The 19,513-nt window shown below is 36.2% G+C and overlaps 1 protein-coding gene across 8 annotated transcripts in view; it reads left to right on the plus strand.

The window, feature by feature from the left end:
- The first annotated feature begins 14,863 nt into the window (after window positions 1–14,863).
- The window catches only part of LOC102905059 (cytochrome P450 3A13-like), a 67,270-nt gene continuing 62,620 nt past the window's right edge, over window positions 14,864–19,513 (plus strand). For 3 of the 8 annotated variants that reach the window (XM_076560642.1, XM_076560646.1, XM_076560644.1), the window contains exons 1-2: window positions 15,989–16,089; window positions 16,694–16,787. In XM_076560642.1, coding sequence (XP_076416757.1) covers window positions 16,004–16,089; window positions 16,694–16,787 — 180 coding nt within the window. In that variant the 5' untranslated portion in view covers window positions 15,989–16,003. Of the gene's footprint in view, window positions 15,142–15,980; window positions 16,090–16,693; window positions 16,788–19,513 lie in introns of those variants that run through there. The other 5 variants (XM_076560649.1, XM_076560647.1, XM_076560643.1 and 2 more) reach the window with 4 other exon arrangements.

Raw genomic sequence — 19,513 nt, forward strand, 5'->3', positions numbered from 1 at the left:
TATGATAAAAGAAGTATATTCATGAGTCAAAGAAAATGTTAAATCTAAAAAACAAAACAAAACTCTTAAAACAAGTATTGCCGCCTTTGACACTGGCTTCTAGTAGCACAGGGCTCAAAGGGAAACAAAAGAGTTGGCATACTATGACTTACTTTATCTGAGGTGGTAAGGGAATACTTTCATATTCTCTTGAAGGTTTCCTTCAGACCTTTTTATTCTTCTTTTTTATTCTGATTCTGTATTCTGTCTTTTTATTTTTCTTCCACACCTTATATACCCCAACATTAATCTTTCAGGAAATATCAAAATTACAACACAGTTACATTTATTTTTCAAGTGAATGATTGCAATGAATAAAAGTCAAAAGAGCATGGTATCCATATCCCTAATATGAGTAAACATTTTACATAACACAGGTGAAAAAAATTATCCCCATGAACCCAGATAAATTCATACCCAAGCAATTTGTTATAGATTAAGAGTATAAGCAAGCAAGGTATTTTTCTCAGCTAGGTTTTTTTTTTTTTTTTTTTTTTTTTTTTTTTTTTTTTTTTTTTTTTTTTTTTACTGGCAAGCTACATTTACAGTTGCAAAGAAAGAACCAATCATTTTATTATTTATCTTGAAAGGCAATGTTATAAGGAATTTTAACGGGATGAAAATACCTAAATTTTTACACATGAAAAAATAATCGATCAGCCCTACTTTAAATTTTTAAGGTACATATCCACTCATCCATAGCTTTCTATATCAGCAGAGTGTGAGCAAAAATGGGTAGAAGGAATTAATCATCACCTGTGACCACCAACCAATCCTTCCAAGAAAAGTACATCAGCTAATAATAACTGGGCTGCTTTGTTTTTTATCCTAAACCTCCAAGGTGTTATCACAATATTTTAATCTACCCGAAGACATTCTAAAGCTTTGTTTCATCTATGATGCACACCAAAACCCGAGAATACATCTTCCAACATTAGGGTTAAAAGAATTCCAGCCAACCTAGCTCCTGGAACTCATTTGTTTTTTAATCATTAACCTAAGCCAGAGTCTATAGGACCCATGTGTTCTAACTATGTGACACTTCCTTGTTTTATTTTGTATCCTCTGCAGCCTCTGCTTTATTAGGGGCAAGGACAACATTTTGCCCTACCTTTACCTATGTTAATTTTCTACTAAACTAACCTCTATCATAATTCCTTAGTATATTTATTAAACAACCTCATCATCACAATCCTATTTAAACTAATACTATTATTGGATAAAATTACTGCTTCATTTAAACAGTAAAACTTGGGAGGAAATAATCTTCATAATAATCCACAGTAAAATACCAGTAGAATGGGATATTACCATGAGATAAATACACTACATAACAAGCAGTGGTGATATCCCCACACCAATTCATACCATGCCAGACACCAGAGAAAGATGGCAACAACAAACATGTATAGGTACAGCAGAAGCAAAAGACATTCTGAGCCGGGGGTGGCGGCGGCGGCGGCGCCGGCGCTGGCGCACGCCTTTAATCCCAGCACTCGGGAGGCAGAGCCAGGCGGATCTCTGTGAGTTTGAGGCCAGCCTGGGCTACCAAGTGAGTTCCAGGAAAGGCGCAAAGCAACACAGAGAAACCCTGTCTTGAAAAACCAAAAAAAAAAAAAAAAAAAAAAAAAAAAGACATTCTGCAGTGTGTTATCTGGAAGACCTGCTTATGTGAGAGTCACCCATCAGTGATTTGCCTTCTGGTGAGCTGACATTCTGAAGTCAGTTGCCATCCTCGGCTCCTCTGACATGGCCACTGGAACCTTTGAATTGTAATTGTGAGTTAAATATATTTTATTAACGTGCCTTCTGAAATGACTTCATATATAAAAGCTTTCCTATTTAATCCATATCATCTAACCAAGCAAGTGAATGATACTAATATATAAGCATATATATTTTATACTAATATACAGAAAAATATTTATTGTAGATGAATTTCTAAACAGTGTTATTAAATAAAAAATACGGCACCAAATACAGGGTTGAAAGCTGTAGAAATCAGAGAAATTGTAAGAGTAACAAGCTAACCTTTGCTCACCAAGCTGCTGTAGCTTCCCAAGCAAACGAGCTTCTCCCTGTCTAACCTGCACTTTTTTGCCTTGCTGTTCTGCCTTCTCATTGGCTCTTAGTACAGCTACCTCACTTCCTCATCACTGCCGTTCTGTACAGACCTCCAGGTCTCTGTGGTTGGTACTGGGATTAAAGGTGTGGCTCACCACTCTTGGCTGTGCCCTTGAACACACAGAGACTCTGCCTGCCATGTGATCAGATTAAGAGTGTGTGTTACTACCACCTGACTTTTGTTTATGGCCAGCTATCTATGTCCACTGATCTCCAGGCAAACTTTATTTATTAACATACAAGTGAAATATCACCACAATATACATAGAAATAATTTAAAGACATTGAAAAAAACACCAGAAAATGGAAAGTTCTCCCGTGCTTAAAAACCAGTGAGATAAATATTGTGAAAATAACCATGCTCTAAAAGGCCAGCTACCCATTTAAAGCAACACCCATAAAAATTCTGATACAATTCTTCACAAAAATTTAAAATAGCAATGTTCAACTTCATAGGGAACACACACACACACATAAATAAGAAAAAGGCAGAATAAGTAAAGCAATTCTGAATAATAAAAGTACTAATGGAGATATCACCATCCCAGTTTTCAAGTATTACTACAGAGCTATAGTAATAAAAACTGCATAGTATTAGCATAAAAACAAACATTGATCAATGGATTGAACTAAAATCTAGTCCACACACCTATGAACATCTGATTTTGAAAAAAAAAAAAAGACACACTGGATGGAATAGATAATCTTCAGCAATGGCACTGATCAAACTGGATGACTGCATGAAGAACAATGAAATTAGATCCATATTTAATTCTCTGAATACAACTACACTCAAAATGAAACAAGGACTGCAACATGAGGCCAGATAAACTGAATATGAAAAAAGAAAAAAATGGAAAATAGATTTAAATTCATTGACTTCAAAATTATTACTGAATACTTCAGCAATAACACAGAATTCTAAGGGCAAATATTAAAAAAAAATGAAGATAAAAAGATTCCGTATTACAAAGGACATCAACATCCAAACAAAAATGCACTCTCCAGAATAGAAAAGTTTTTAATCAATTATATAGAAAACAAACCATTACTATCTAGAATATATACAGCTTAAAAACTTGAAAGTGAAGTCATTTTGATTTGCATTTCCCTGATGACTAAGGATGTTAAGCAATTTCTTAAACGTCTTTCAGCCATTTGAGATTCTTCTGTTGAGAATTCTCTGTTTAGCTCTGTAAAATAAGTAATCCAATGTAAAGTGGTGTACAGAAATAAGCATGGAGGGATTTTTTTGTTTTGTTTTGTTTTTTCAAGACAATATTTCTCTATCTAGCCCTGGCTGTCTTGGAACTCACTTTGTAGACTAGTCTGTCCTCAAATCAATGGCTGAGATTAAATAATGTGCCACTATTACTGAGTTAGCATAGAGTTCTTGAAAGATGAAAATGCAAATAGCTGAGAAACACATAAGGAAATGGTCAACATCCATAGTCATAGGGGAAATGCTAATCAAAACAACTTTGAGATTTTATGTTACACCAATCAGAATGCCAAGGATCATTAAAACAATAAAACAAATAACAGCATAAACTGTTGAGAATGCATGGAATTGGGACAACATATTCACTGCAAATTGGAGTGCAAACATGTATAGCCACTGTGGAAACCATAGGAAGATTCCCAAGGAAGCTACCAATTGACATACCTCAAGATCCTGCTATACTAGTGAGCATATGCCCAAAGGAATCTATTTACCACTACAAGGACACTTGCTCATCCATGTTAATTGTTATTCTATTCAAAATAATCAGAAATTGAACACACCATAGATATTCATCACTGATGAACACATAATGAAAACATGCTGTATTTACACAATTGCAGAGTATTCAATAACTAAGATAAAGGAAATGCATGATAGAAGGAATGGAGCTAGGAAAAGAAGAGGTTTCTGGGCTGCATGAAGCATACACCCTCTGCTTCCCAGAGTGACCAGTGAGCATGGTTCCCAGAGCTGGCTGTATATACAGTTTCACCATGTTGGGAAGTTGAGGTGGGCAGAGTCAGCAGCCAAAGCTGCTATTTTCGCCCTAGTAATGCTGAAGTTTAAAGCAAAGATTCACAATAAGACAGGTTGAGATAAAATAAGACTTTAAATGGTTTACAATGTATGTATGCTTGAAAAAGAGAGGAAAAGGAATATAGACAGTTATATAAAGAAATAGCTTTAAAACAAAGTCTTTAAAGAGACAGTAAATGTAATATAAAAAAAATAAGCCACATAAAGTCGGATATTACACAGAGAATCTGGATTATGTTGTCTTTGTGATTTTTAACTGCAGAGAGATATTTGATTGTAAAATCTGCTTAAACTGCAGAGAGATATTTGATTGTAAAAGCTGCTTAGTTAAATATTAAATATTAGTTAAAGACAGTTTGACTTCAAAATCTTTGTCTAAGGATAGGTTGCTTTGGAAAAGAGGTTCTGCTTTTGAAGAAAAGTCTAGACTAATATGATTTGACCAGACATGACCCCCTGAAAGATCTTCAATGACACCATGGCCCAGAACTTCCCACATCCAAAATCAACCTCCAGGCAACTGGCTCAGAGACTACTGGCTCACAGACTGCTCCAGTCAGGACTTGACCATAATCCTAAAACTTTCTTTGTATCCCCATAAGAACATAGTCCCCCTTTTCAGCAGTAAGTAGCTTAGAAAAGTATGCCTGCATTCCCAAAATATGGATTATGGATATTTGTGTTTGTTCAGGTTGTTGGTTACAAATTGTTATTGGTCATAGTTAATATCTTTCTAAAAGAAGAAAGGGGGATATAATATGGAGGATCAGTATGTAGATATGATAGGATAAAAGGATAGAGTGTTGAAACTACTTTTAGAGAGAAACTTGTTTAAAATGTTTTACCTTGGTATAGATTTTAGTTTATTGATATAAATTTAAAGTTAATTTTGTTGTACTGTATGTATACTTCTACTCTTGTTTAAAGTATTGTGTTTGTGTAGCTCATTTCAATTGTAAGGGATAACCAAGAAATACAGATTAATAATTAGTCTTCTAAAATAGTCAAATGTATACTCATGTTAAGTTTTCTAGGTATACATAGATATATTTCAATTAGGTAGGTAAATCTTGAAACACTTCAAAGACCTACAGAATGTGGCATTTAAAATGTTTTAAAAACTTAGATTTTTAGGAACATTAAGATATGTCTGCTCCTGGCAACACCAATTTACTTTAGAGAAGATAGTGGGCATTGAAGAAACTCATTTGGACTTTGCCTTCTTTGTGGCAAAATTTAGCCACTGGGCAAAAAAGTGCCCTTGCTTCATCTGCTTGTTAATATGTTGTATCAACTGGACATATAGGGCCCATAGGAAGATGACTACTGAAATTTGCAAGGTGAGATGGTCCTTAGGTTTCCTGCTTCACAGAAGAAACTGCCAGACATTCTATAGAACACAGAAAGAATTGACTGAGAAACTTGAGGCCCGTGGGCTGAAGATGAATGCCTCACAGTTGCAGAGAACCTTTGAGTGTCTTTCTAGGCAGACAGCTATCTCTGTCATTCTAGATTTTTGAAATTTGCTTACACTGCTCTTCCTGTTTACTTAGATAATATTGTATCCTTCTGAAGACTTTGATATAGTTGAAGACTAGATAGTTATAATTATGGTTTTCCTTGGTTATGATAAGAGATAAGGTAGATATGAAACCTTAGACTCACAAATATATGATAAGTAGGATATCATCTTTAATTTTGCAAATATAAATAGATTAGATATTATAACTGTAATTCTTGCTTGATAACTATTTTATTATATGTAATATTGCTGTTAAAGTTAGACACTTCTTTTTGATTAGACAGAAAAGGGGATGTTTTGTGGGATGTTCTGTATGCTGTGAATATGTGTTGCTCTGATTGATTGATAAATAAAAAGCTGATTGGCCAGTAGCCAGGCTGGAAGTATAGGCAGGATAAGCAGACAAGGAGAACTCTGGGAATTGGAAGGCTGAGTCAGGAATCACCAGCCAGGCATAGAGGAGGCAAGATGATAAGGCAGTACTGAGAAAAGGTATCAAGCCACGTGACTAACTATAGAGAAGAATTATGGGTTAAATTAAGTGTAAGAGCTAGTCAGTAATAAGTCTGAGCTAATGGCCATACAGTTTATAAGTAATATAAGCATCTGTGTGTTTACTTGGGTCTGAGCAGCTGCAGGACTGAACAGGACACAAAACAACTGCAGCTACATTACACCTTGTTGAGTATTGGCCAAAAAGGACCCATTGAAACCCCTAAAGATTACAATGTAATGCAAAAAGGTATTGGTTACCCTCCACAACCTGATGAAAATAAACTATTGCAGAATACAAGACCTATATTTGTCATCAAACAAAGCAAAGTCGAGTTGTTACCTTGATAGTAGTTGAATGTATTCAGAAGGCTATCAGAAAAGAAAAGTAATCATCAATATATCCCAGTTACAAACCTCACAATCTCCAACATTGATATTCCTGCAACATATACTGGTGCAATAGTGACACAAATATTATGGGAGGAAATAACTAGTCTGATGGGATGTAAAGCTTACTCAGTGAGATGGAACCCATTCCTGACACTGCTAAAATGAAAAGTAACCTGAGACTAGATAGGTCATGCTCTAAGAAAAAGGTATTCTAATACTATTGTTGTACTAATGAAACATAGCAATAAAATTACAATATTATCAATTATATAGCTATGTATGATGTCATCATATAGATATGATGTTTCTATTGCTATGAAGACCCACCATTGCCATGGCAACTGTTATAAAGGGAAACATTTAATTGGAGTAGTTCACGTTTTCAAAGGTTTAATCCAATATCATCATAGTGCAACATGGTGGCATGTAGGCATATTTGGTACTAGAGAGGTAGCAAATTTATGCATCTCTTCCACAGGAAGTAGGAAGTGAACCAAAATACAAGATATTGCTTGAGCATTTATAAGACTTTAAAGCCTGCCTCCACAATGACACACTTTCTCCACCAAGGCCATACCTACTCCAAGAATGCCACATCTCCCAATAGTGCCATACCCCATGAGCTTATGGAGAATAACTACATTAAAATGGCCACAGCCTCTAATGATATATTGTTATGCCCATAGATCAAGGTGAGGTCCTGATGGGAGCTCCAGCTCTTATTATAGGCATGCTGATGTAGTTTGTGCGTATAGAACTCTGAAGAGAATGTCAGCTTCACTGCAACTAGTGTTATAGAGGGTTGTAAGCTGGGAACCCAACTGGGTCCTCTGCAAGATCACCAAGAGTTCTGAACCATGAAGCTGTCTCCCAGCCCCTACTGTGTGATTCTTAAAATATTACTTGTAGAGGTCTTCCCATTATGATTGTGATGTGAGTTCATAAGTAACAGTAACAATCACCATAGAGTGATATTGCTAAGGTGATTTTTTTTTCAGCCTGTGAATTCATCATCAGTGAATGAACCCTGAATAGTTATGACATCTATATAGAGCATACCCTTCAGTGGACCATCATAAACTCATTTGTGACTTAAAAACACATCCAACCAACTTGACTACCCTAATTGGATGTTCAATTTGATTGGGATTGTGTTTTGATACAATTATAGTTATCTTAGAAACTTATAAAAGACTCAACTCTTGATGGACCTTAGAGCCATAGTAATTGTTGGGATCATGTAAGATTTGGCCTGATACTTTACCGGCACTCAGCCTGTTTTCTTAACTTGACTATAAGAGAACAACATTACAGCTACTTTACTTACCTTGGATTCCTATACAAAGAGCTTTTAAAACCTAAGCTAATGCACAGCTTTTATCTTACATTATGTATCCCCCATGATCCTGACTCAGAATAAGGCATGTCTTTATGTGTGGGTTGTGGTAATCATTTGCTGAAAGCAGCCAACAGGTAGGAAACAGTCTGATAAACAAATATTCACCATAAAAGATGTAATCAACACGTAGATACAATTTGCCACTGTATATCTGCTTTTGCAGTCTGTTTTTGTTTTCTGAGTGTTTCAGTGTTTGTTGGGGTCAGTAAATTAATTCCTACTCTATAAACTCTGCTAAAGTTTTCTCTGAGGAATCTGCCATTATCCCTTTGCCATGCCATGTTTTCTGCAATGTCAGATAAATAAAGAGCTAAGTGTTTTTTGGAACACATTCATAAGCCATAGGTACAGTCAGATTCACATGCACACATTACAGATACATCATCACATACTGCACACAGAGGAGCATGGGGTGGGAAGAGTGGAGAGATGGAGCTTGAGCTTCTCTTTGTCAAACTACTCCAAAGGAGAGTGCTGAGGTGACACTAACACAATTTGTTGCATCTTGGTGTTCATTTAACTGACACAGGGACTGGGAACATATTAGTCAGCAATGCCCAGACTATTTCCTTCATAGCAATATTGTATAAGGAGAATATGAACAGAAACCATCAATAATGGGAAAAAATATATGTAGCCAGGCATTGGTGGTTCAATGCCTTTACTCAAGCTCTTGGCAGGCAGAGGCAGGTGGATCTCTATGAGTTTAACGCTAGCCTATTTTACAATTAAGTTCCAGAAATTCCAGAGCTACACACAGAGAATCTCTGCCCCCAAAAAACAAATAAAAAGATAGAAAAAAAGAATTCATAGAAATTCTTATTTTATGAAGAATTTAGTGGATTTTTTTTGGTCAAAAAGATTTAAATACATAGTTCATCTTCTATGGTTCAAAAGGATCCCATAGATAGGAATACACGTATGTAAAGATTCATACATGGAGCTTCTGTGCAAAGACTTACTGTGTTTTCAATGAAGACAGTCACAAAAAATTTAAAGAAAGTTTAATGCCACCCATTCTTGTCATTTCCAGTTAAAATCCATGACCTCGTCTTACCAATAATATTGGTTTAGTTATTTAATTTCCTACATAAAATTAACTGTGAAAAAATGAAAGTGTAAGCTGGGTGGTGGTGGCACATGCCTTTAATCCCAGCATTTGGAAGGCAGAGACAGGAACATCTCGGTGAGTTCAAGGCCTGCTTTGGCAACAGAATGAACTCCCAGAAAGGCACAAAGCTATACAGAGAAACCCTGTTTCAAAAAAAGCAAAAAAAAAAAAGAGAGAGAGAGAGAAAATAGAGAAAGAAAGGAAAAAAAGAAAAATTCAAAATGCATGATATTGTGTAATACTGTAAACTGAAGAGGTCACTCATATTCTCCATACCCATGATAGATACACAATTGGTCTTTCTCCTGGCAGTAGTGACTGTTCCATCCCCTTTTCTAGAACACAAATACTGCAAATTGGATTCATGAATTCACACCTCGATTCAGGAGATCTGAATTCCTCACTGATAATCAAAAGTCAGAGAGCAGATTTCTTGAAGGCAAAGAGCAATGGACCTGATTCCAAACATTTCCATGGAAACATGGACACTGCTGGCAACCTTCCTGGTCCTCCTCTACCTGTGATTAATAGGTTGGATGCCTCTCTTTCTGGCTTCAGAGTTGGGATTATTCTCAGGCTCTTTTTCCTTGTCAGAAAACCAAAAGGATACTCATACGCCCACAGCTGAACATATTTCTGCAGTTTGTAAATCTCTGTGCTTTTTAGCCAAATGTCCTCAACTCTTGATAAGGAGTCAGTGCTGTGGACACTCAGGAGAAGGCTTAAAATGATTATAGTCAGCTGTTTCTCTTGGTTTGTTTTCTGTCACTTGCCTTATCATTTTTTGTCACTTTGCAATAGGAAGGTTTGAGGGACCTAGAACTCTGAATGTGGAACACTACACATGAGATATACTTACACTCAGGACTGCCTTTCTAGAGACTATTATCCTAGAGTTTGCTGGATTACCTACATAATTAATAATTAAATGCCTTGTGACAGAGCATCTTAATATAGAAAGCTGCCACTTTGCCTTCTAGGGTCTAGGAAGAAAGAGTACATAGAAATGATGCTTTCTGTGGTTCATCCCCTTGTGAGTTCATGTGGGTAACAGATAGTGCTATTAGACTTTTCTGGGAAAGATGGGGGCAAATATCTCAGTAGGACACAGTTGAAAGATCAGTGTAGCCATTCCTCTAAAGTCCCTCTTGAAGAGACATGAGGTTATGAATTTATCACAGGAATTTATTTGATAGATTACTTGCAGAAAGCAGCTGCAACAACAAAACCAAACATCTTAACAGAAGATGACTCACAAAATTTGTATCTTTAAAGTATATACTTATCTATCATTATTAGTATAGGAATGTTTTATAGGCATGTTGACTTAATAGTGTACATGAATACTTGAGTAAATACATAGGTAAATATATACATATATATATGCATATATATATATGCATCTGTGTCTTAGTTAAGGTTTCAATTTCTGTGAAGAGACACCAACACCTCAGTGACTATTTAGGTAACACATGTCACAATTTGAGGTTTCTGGGAAAGACTGCAGCAAATACCCTTTGACCTCAGTAGGACACAATTGACAGATCACTGTGGCCATTGCTACAAAGTCCACTTTGGAGAGACATGAGTTTATGAGGTTATTTGTTAACAGGAATTTGTTTAAAAGATTTCTTGCAGGAGCATGGGTGGTTCAAAAGCAATTGCAGCATTAAAACCACATACCTGAACAGATGACTCACAAAAGCTCTATTTTTAAAACGTATTTATTTTTCATTTTGTGCATATGAATGTTTGGCATGCATGTATGCATGTGTATTCTGTGCATGCCTGATGTGGATCTAAGTAAAGAAACATCATTGGATTCCCAGGGACTGTAACTGTAGACCAATGTGAGCAGTGATTTCCTGCCTGGGAACAGAACCTGGGTCCTCTGCAAAAGCAGCAAATGCTCTTAGCTGCTGAGCCATCTTTCCAGGCCAAAAGCTACACCTGGGAAGCTGTGTACAATTTTCAGTCTGTGGGACAGGAAAGGTCAGAGAGTCTTGTCAGGGGGCTGTGATAGTAGGCTATCCTCCCCCTCTGAGCGACCCCACTGTTCACTGTTTATAGTTCAAGAAAGATCATGTGGACCTTGAATTTGCCCATTACCCATGTTGCTGATGATTGTTATTTGCAAAACCTGGTGAGTTGCTCAGTAACATTCAAACTCAAGGTAGAAAGTTGTATTGTATATTAATTCTAGAAATAGGACCATCAAGGGTTAATCTAAAAGTTTAAAATAAAATGGCAAGTGAGGGAATCAATGCTCTGAATTTTTATGTTATATTCTTCCCTCTAGAAATTAATTTCTGGTAATTGTCAATAATTGTATCCAAAAATGTTTATGTACATGTTTGTATATATTATGTTTAAACATATATGGTTAAAGTTAGTTGACATAACTTAAAATTTAAATATTGGCACTACCTTGTAAGTTCAGAAGTCATATAGGGGACAACTACCCTAATAGTTCCCTAGGTCCTCTCTCCATCATGAACCACCATGTTTCAGATTGGAATATAAATACATTGTTTAGATGTCTGAAGCTGATAATTGCATTTACTGTGTGTAAAACCTAGTTATGATTGACTTCCACTTTTACTAAATGAAAATTAACTTTCTATAATTTTAAAATGTGTTTGCTTTATCCTCAACTTGCTTTACAAAGCAGATACTTTAATTTTATATTTAAATTTTAGATAAATTAGAAAAACATACTATCTAAGTTCTTTCTCAGGCCTTTTACAAAACAGGAGCTCAATATATCTGTTGTAGTATGAATAGATTGAAGCAAGGTTTAATTTTTTGTATAAGATAGTCAAGATACATCACGTTAAAAATCATATGTATTTCGTATAATGACTGACCTATTTATTTCTAGGAAGCAGTCCATGTTGTTCAGGATGATACAGAACACACTGTGTAGCTCAACAAGCCTTAACCTTGTATTCCTCCTCCCTCTTACTTTTGAGTGCTGAATGCTAGGGTCACAGCCCTATGAAAACACAGGAAGCAGCCACAATTGTTATTAATATATCAGGTCTTCCAGCCTTCTGTGAAATGTGATGGTTCATTTAACTTATCAATGTATTATTCAACTGTTTACAGGTTTCCTTGATATTAGGTAAGAAACTATTCTTTCTCCAAAAAAAAAAATCTGTTGTCCTGAAGGTTGTATCATGAGATGAGACAATAAATAAGGATGATTTTATATCAAGTTATGATAGTTTCTCTACAAGAGTGCCAAGAGCTTTTAACCGTGAAGTTTGTTCCCAGACCCTCCGGTGTGATTCTTACTAAGTTCCCTGTGGAGGTTTGGTGCAGCCATATCTGAATGGAATGGCAGAAATCATAAAGCCAGCACAGCTGTTTGACAAAGATCCAGCAAAGCTGAGCTGCATGATGGCTGCCATGCCACCTTTGGTTTTCACCTCCACCTTTTGCATACTTGAGGGAATTTTAATAGTTGTACAATTTGTGGATATTGGGTTGATGGAAATTGCTTTTGACTAATTTATGCCTAGTCCCAGGAATGCTGCTTCTAAGCTTCCCCAGGACAGTCCTGAATATACTATTCTCCTGCTTTTAGGGAGATATCCTTATCTACTCGTAGGTCTTCCTTATGGTTGGTACACATAAAGAAGCTAGAAGTCTCTTTGTTTTGATTATCTTGTTATCTCAGTAACAAGATAATCAAAACAAAGTAAACTTTAAAAGGTCAACATGATTTCATGGGCTGGAAAAGGTGTCCACAGTTCACAATATAAGCCTCTTCCCACTGTACACTCAGACAATTATGGGGCATATACCTCTACCCTACAAAAAGACATATTTTGAGCAAAGTATGGAGTGAAAAGATAATAAAAGAATGAGATGTCAGGAACTCCCTTTCTTAGAGAAGTTACCACAACAGGGTGCCAAGATTGCTGTGGAATGTATGCCTGTATGCTGTAGATGTGTGTTGCTCTGATTGGTTGATAAATAAAATGCTGTTTGGCCAGTAGTCAAGCAGGAAGTATAGGCAGGATAAGCAGACAAGGAGAATTCTGGGAAGAGGAAGGCTGAGTCAGGAGCTGCTAGCCAGACAAAGAGGAAGCACGATGACAAGGCAGAACTGAGAAATGATACCAAGCCACGTGGCTAACTATAGATAAGATTTACGGGTTAAATTAAGTGTAAGAGGTAGTCAGAAATAAGCCTGAGCTAATGGCTGAGCAGTTATAATTAATATAAGCCTCTGTGTGTTTAATTGGGGGACACAAGTGGGAGAGATTTGTCTCAGACCACCAGCAGGCCAAGACACAGGAAAACTTCCAACTACATAGGATTAGACTTATAAATACATATCCTGATACTCTACCATGCACTCACCCTGTCTGTTTAACCTGCCTCTTTAAGAGAATAACATTACAGCCAACTTTATTTACCTTGGATTCCCATACAATGAGATTTTACAACCTAAGCAAATGTACAGCTTTTATCTTAAATTATGCATCCCACATGATCCTGGCTCAGAATAATGCATGGCAGTATGTGTGTTGTGGTAAATATTTGTTGAAAATAGCTAACAGGTAGGAAGCAACCCTATATTCACCATAAATGATGTAATCAACACATAAATATAGCTTGCTAGTGTATGGGTTTTTTTGCAGTGCTTTTTTGTTTTCTGGATATTTCAGGGTTTGTTGGGGTCAGTAAATTAATTCCAACTCTGTAAACTTTGTTAAAGTTTTCTCTAAGGAATATGTCATTATCCCTTTGCCATGCCATGTTTTCTGCAATGTCAGATAAATACAGAGCTAAGTGCTTTGTTGGGTCACATACATAAGCAGAAGACACAGTCAGATTTACATGCACAGATTACAGATAGACCATCACATAGTGAACACAGAGAGGTGCATGGGTTGGGAGGAGTGGAGAGAGATCAAGCTTGGCCTTTCTTTTGTTAAAACTACTCCAAAAGGAAGTGTTGAGGTAACACTAATACAATTTATTGACTCTTGACATATGTTTAATTCAGTTACCTGACATAGGGACTGGGAATATAATGGTCAAAAATTCTTATATTATTTCTTTTAATAATATCATTGTGTAAAGAGAATATGTATAGAAACCATTAATGGTGGAAAAAAAGACAAAAAAAGAAAGGTATGTAGCCTGACAGTGGTGGCATAAAGCTTTAATCCCAGCACTGTGGAGGCACAAGCAGATGGAACTTTGTGAGTTTGAGGCTAGCCTAGTCTACAGTGTGATTTCCATGGAACCCAGAGGTACAAAGAGAGGAACTTTGTCCTAGAAGACAAAAAAAGGAAAAAAGAAGAAATACTTGGAAGTTTTTAATTTATTAAGGGATGAAGTGATTTTTTTAAGCCAAAAAAAAACAAAGAAAAAAGAATGAAATGCATGGAAAATTTTAGTTTATGAAGGGATGAAGTGAATTTTTTGCCAAAATGGCTATAAAATATAGTTAATATTCTACACTACAAAAAGATGTTAGTGATAAGAATACACATTTGTAGGGATTTATAGATGGAATTTGTATGCAAATGCTTAACGTGTTTTGCAGTTATGACAGCTGCAGAAATATTAAAGGAAATAAAATGTCACCCATTCTATTCCATTTCTGGTAAACATCCATGACCTCTGATCTTACCAAGAATATTGGTTTAGTTATTTATTAACTTCTTACATAAAAATAACTTTGAAAAGTTTAAATACATATTACTGTGAACTATCAACTACTGTCAACTGAAGAGGACACTCATTATCTATACCCGTGATAGATAGTCTGTTGGTCATTTTATTTGCAGTAGTGACTGCTCCACCCCCTTTCCTACAGTATAAATACTGCAGATTGTTTTCATGGATTCACCCCTGGACTCAGAAAGGGAACTCATGTTCTCACCTACTAGGAAAAGTCAGAGAGAAATTTCTTGAAGAAAAAGGGCAATGGACCTGATTCCAAACTTTGCCATAGAAACATTGGCACTGCTGGCTACCATCCTGATGCTCTTGTACCTGTGAGTAAATGCCTGGATGCCTCTCCTTTGTGGTCTTACAGTTGAGATGATTTTCTGGCCCTTTTTCCTTGTCAGAATGCTGTGCACAACCAGGAGAAGGCTTAAAATGATTATAGTCAGCTGTTTCTCTTGGTTTTTTTTCTCTCCTTTGTCTTATCATTTGTTTGTCATTTTGTAGTAGGAAGGTTTGAGAGACCTAGAACTCCCAATGAGAGAAACTACACAAGAGATTTTAATGATTACTTAGACTCAGGCCTGCCATTCCAAAGAGTATTGTCACAAGATTCTTTGATTATTGACATAATAACTAACTAACTTGTGCCTGATCATTTAAGTATAGAAAGCCGCCATTTTGCAGTCTAGGGTGTAGGGAGAACCAGGATAGAGAAAAGATGCTTTATGTAGGTTATTTACACATAAGTTTATTTGGGTACTACATGGTGCTTTTCAACTTTCTAGGAAAGACGAGAGCAAATACCCTTGTCCTCAGTAGGACACAATTGACAGATCAATATAGCCAATCTTACAAAGTCCACCTGGAGAGACATGAGTTTATGAATTTATCACAGGAATCTGTTTGAAAGGTTACTTTCACGAGCATGAATGACTCAAAGGCAACTGTACATCAAAACCCCACACCTGAACTGATGACTTGCAACATCACTATCTTAAAAATAATTATTTATTTTTATATTGTCCCTATGAATGATTTGCATGAATGTATTATGTGTATCACGTGCGTGCCTGATGCTCATATAGGTTAAAGCAAGGCACTGGATTCTCGGATACTGGAATTATAAACTGTTGTTACTTGTCATTTGGGGACTAGGAATCCAACCTGGATCATCTGCAAGAGCAGAAAATGCTCTTAACTGCTGAACCATCTCCCCAGCCCAAAAGCTGCACCTGGAAAGCTCTTCACAGTTTTCAGTCTGATGGAAAGGCAAGGTCAAAGATTCTTGTCAGGAGGTTCTGCTGGTGGGCTATCTTCCCCTTCTAAGCAACCTCATTTTTCACTGCTTAAATAAAGTTGAGACAGGATCACATAGACTTTGCATTGCAGGTTACCCACACTGATGATATCTGTTTTAAGTGGTGAGTCTTTCTGCAACATTCAAAGTCAAGTTTATAAAGTTTTATTACATATTAACTCTAAGACTGAAACCATCAATATTTACCTAAAAGTTTACAATAAGTAGGTATGTGAAGGGGATTATTGCTCTGAATTTTTATGTTATGTTTTGCCCACCTGTTTACCTCACTGGATAAATTCTGGTAATTCTCAATGCATCCAAGTATGTGTGTGTGTGTGTGTGTGTGTGTGTGTGTGTGTGTGTGTGTGTGTGTGTGTATGTATTCACATATACATGCATATCTACTCATAATATATATTAAGTCAATAATATATATGAATTAGTGTATATATGTGTATATATATACCGTTATGTGTATATGTGTGCATGTGTGAATATATTTATGTATGTATATGAATATGAATAACTATGGGTATAATGAACAAGCCCATACTATGATTTTCTCTTTCATGTTTTAGTTATGGGACCTCTTCTCATGGACTGTTTAAGAAGCTGGGGATTCCTGGACCCAAACCTCTGCCTTTTTTTGGGACAATGCTTAACTACAGGAGGGTGAGTGCTGTTGGCTTTTCTACTTCGCTTCTGTGATTGTGTCACTTACTAAAATATCTTTAAACCTGTGTCAGTTCATCTATGCAAATGACCAATGGGATTAATGGTAAGACTTTCAGTTGGCAGAATTGTTTGTGTTATGCCGAAATTATTCCTAGGTCACCTTTGGTTATTACTAACATGTGTTTGTGACTTCAGGTTTGTGTCATGTCTGATGAGGACCCTGGCTGTTAGCACACTAAGACCTTAGCCTAAAATGCTGATGTGTAGACTTTGGGAACCTCAAAGACTTCATTTGTTTTTCAGTACAGCTTCCAGAAAAGTAAAGATATTTTAAATCTGTATTTAAGGAAATACATGAAGGCCACTGAGTAACACTTCTTCAACCTGAGTGATTTATTAACATCTGAGTTCAGTAATAATATTTACCCACCTTGCTGAGTATCTCTGGAGCATGCCTATCAGGAGGCATATAGTTACTTTGGCAGAACATGCACATACTTGAGTTATCAATTGAACTGTTTAATCCCATTATTATTTCCAATGCTCTAGCCAAGCCTTTGCCACCTAAAAGAAGATTTGCCTTTTACTCATTTTCACTTCAAGGTAGAACCCTATGTGTGACTCTAAACAGCAGGAATGTGGGAGATGAGATGATGTTGCCCATGAACCGAAAATATTTAACCAGATTGTGAAATTTGTTTCTTGAAACAGAAGCAGAATCATTTATATAAAATCACTAGTGGAAGTATGACCTGACAATTCTGTGAAAAAAATATATGTAGTGTGTGAAATATAATATCTATAAGTACATACATATATCCCTATACACATACCTCTATAATACAAAGTGTGACTTTACACAGAGTTTTTTCTGGATGGTTCCTAAAGGCTGGACTCCTGGCCTGTCATTCCTAAGCTTATGCTCAGGGGCAGTGGCTAGGTGCAGACTGCACTCTTGGCAGATTTTCTTTTCTGAATGTTCAAGGTTTGCTTATTAAATCGTAATTCTTCAAAACCAAGGACTCCCTTGCTTAAGTTCCTAAGATTTCCCTGGTTTCTGCCCCCATTTGAAAAAGCAATAATTTCTTTATTATTTTTGGATGACCTATTTTTTAGGTATTCTTTGAAATATAATTCTTGGGTTTTTGTTTGTTTGTTTGTTTGTTTGTTTGTCTGTTTGTTTCAAGTTGTGGTTCCTATAGACAAGACTATCTCAAACTTGCTGTTCAGATGATGACCACAGATTACTTAAAAATGCAGGAATAAGAGACCCAAAGGTGGGGTTTTGAGAGAAAGGACCAAGTGAGAGAAATAAAGAAGACAGATATCTGGGTCTTGGAGAACATACATAAGCTGATGAATTATGCCAAGCAAGTTTGATAATCAGCATACCTTGTTTCATGCTATTTATAGGGGAAAATCATCAAGGTCAGTTAAGAGCTAAATCAATGTTCAGCAAAGAGACCCCAAGATACCTCAAACACAGCTGCCTTAGGACTGATAACCACAACCCAGTGAAAAGAGTAGGATCCCCAGAAACTGAAACCTTATCTTCTTAGAGGCCCCTGTTCCAGACTCAGAGAGGAGTTGGTCAAATCTGTTTCTGGAATGCCTCAGAACTGACATGTCTTTATTCTTTTGCAATGTTGTCTGAAAGAACTTTGGATTAATCTGAATCAAACAGGATCACCCCCACTTTTTAATTTACATGGCCAAATGGATTATTTGAGTCTAAATATTTAAGCGCTCCGGATACCCCTTAAACCAGGAAATGCCTTCTAATATTGTCAGATGAATTACCAACACAAGTAATCTGTGGAGTATACTCAACAAATATTTAGCAATGTTTAAGAAATTACATAATTGCAGTTTGTGTAATAAATCCTTGGCTGGCTGAAAAGTTCAATTGAATGTATGATGAGCAAGGCCCATGTCAGTTACATTTACTTGAGGGTTAAGAAATACAACCTAACATTCTCATGTTTCATGTTCCCTGAAAATGATTTTAAATTCTTTCCATTTCCATTCCTATTCATCATAATTTAAAGGAGCAGTGGAGATGTATCTAAAGCCAGCATAACACTGTAAAGATGATTAACATTGCATTGCTTGTATTGTATCTCCTATGTTAAATACAAAAATTTTTAAAGCATTTAACTTAACTTCTAGTTGTTATTTTTATTTTTATTTATGTTCTTGTGATACCAGAGCTACAGAAATGTTGTAATGAATCTGATTTTCAAAATGAGCACTATGCACTTGTTTGGCAAGGGCCACTGTGGAAACAGCCTCTGACTTGAGAGCTGCAAGTACTACGAAAATTATAGTTAAAATACTATCTAGAAATCTTTTTTTTAGTAAAAGCCTAATGTAGTTCAAAGAAAACTTGTTGTACAAAGTCACAATACTTAAAGTATTATTAGTTTGTACAGAACCATATCAAAGGAAGACTGTTAAAATAAAAGAAGGCTCCCATGAGCAATGGCATCTATACAATTAGTGAGGTAATATTGAAGTGTTCCCCATTCCTTTAACAGAAGGACTCTCAGTCAGTTACATATATGGACAGGTAACACAAGCAGTGAGGCCAAATACAAAATGATATGCATGCCATGGTTGGTCATCTTCTCTAAAATCCCATAGGTCACCCTATTATACAGGATTGTGGCTCCCAACCTAAGGTCCCTTTGAACCTTTTCCTCTCAAGATAGTCTAAACAGAAC

This window comes from Peromyscus maniculatus, chromosome 23 (assembly GCF_049852395.1).
Source record: "Peromyscus maniculatus bairdii isolate BWxNUB_F1_BW_parent chromosome 23, HU_Pman_BW_mat_3.1, whole genome shotgun sequence".
In the NCBI taxonomy this organism is placed as follows: domain Eukaryota; kingdom Metazoa; phylum Chordata; class Mammalia; order Rodentia; family Cricetidae; genus Peromyscus; species Peromyscus maniculatus.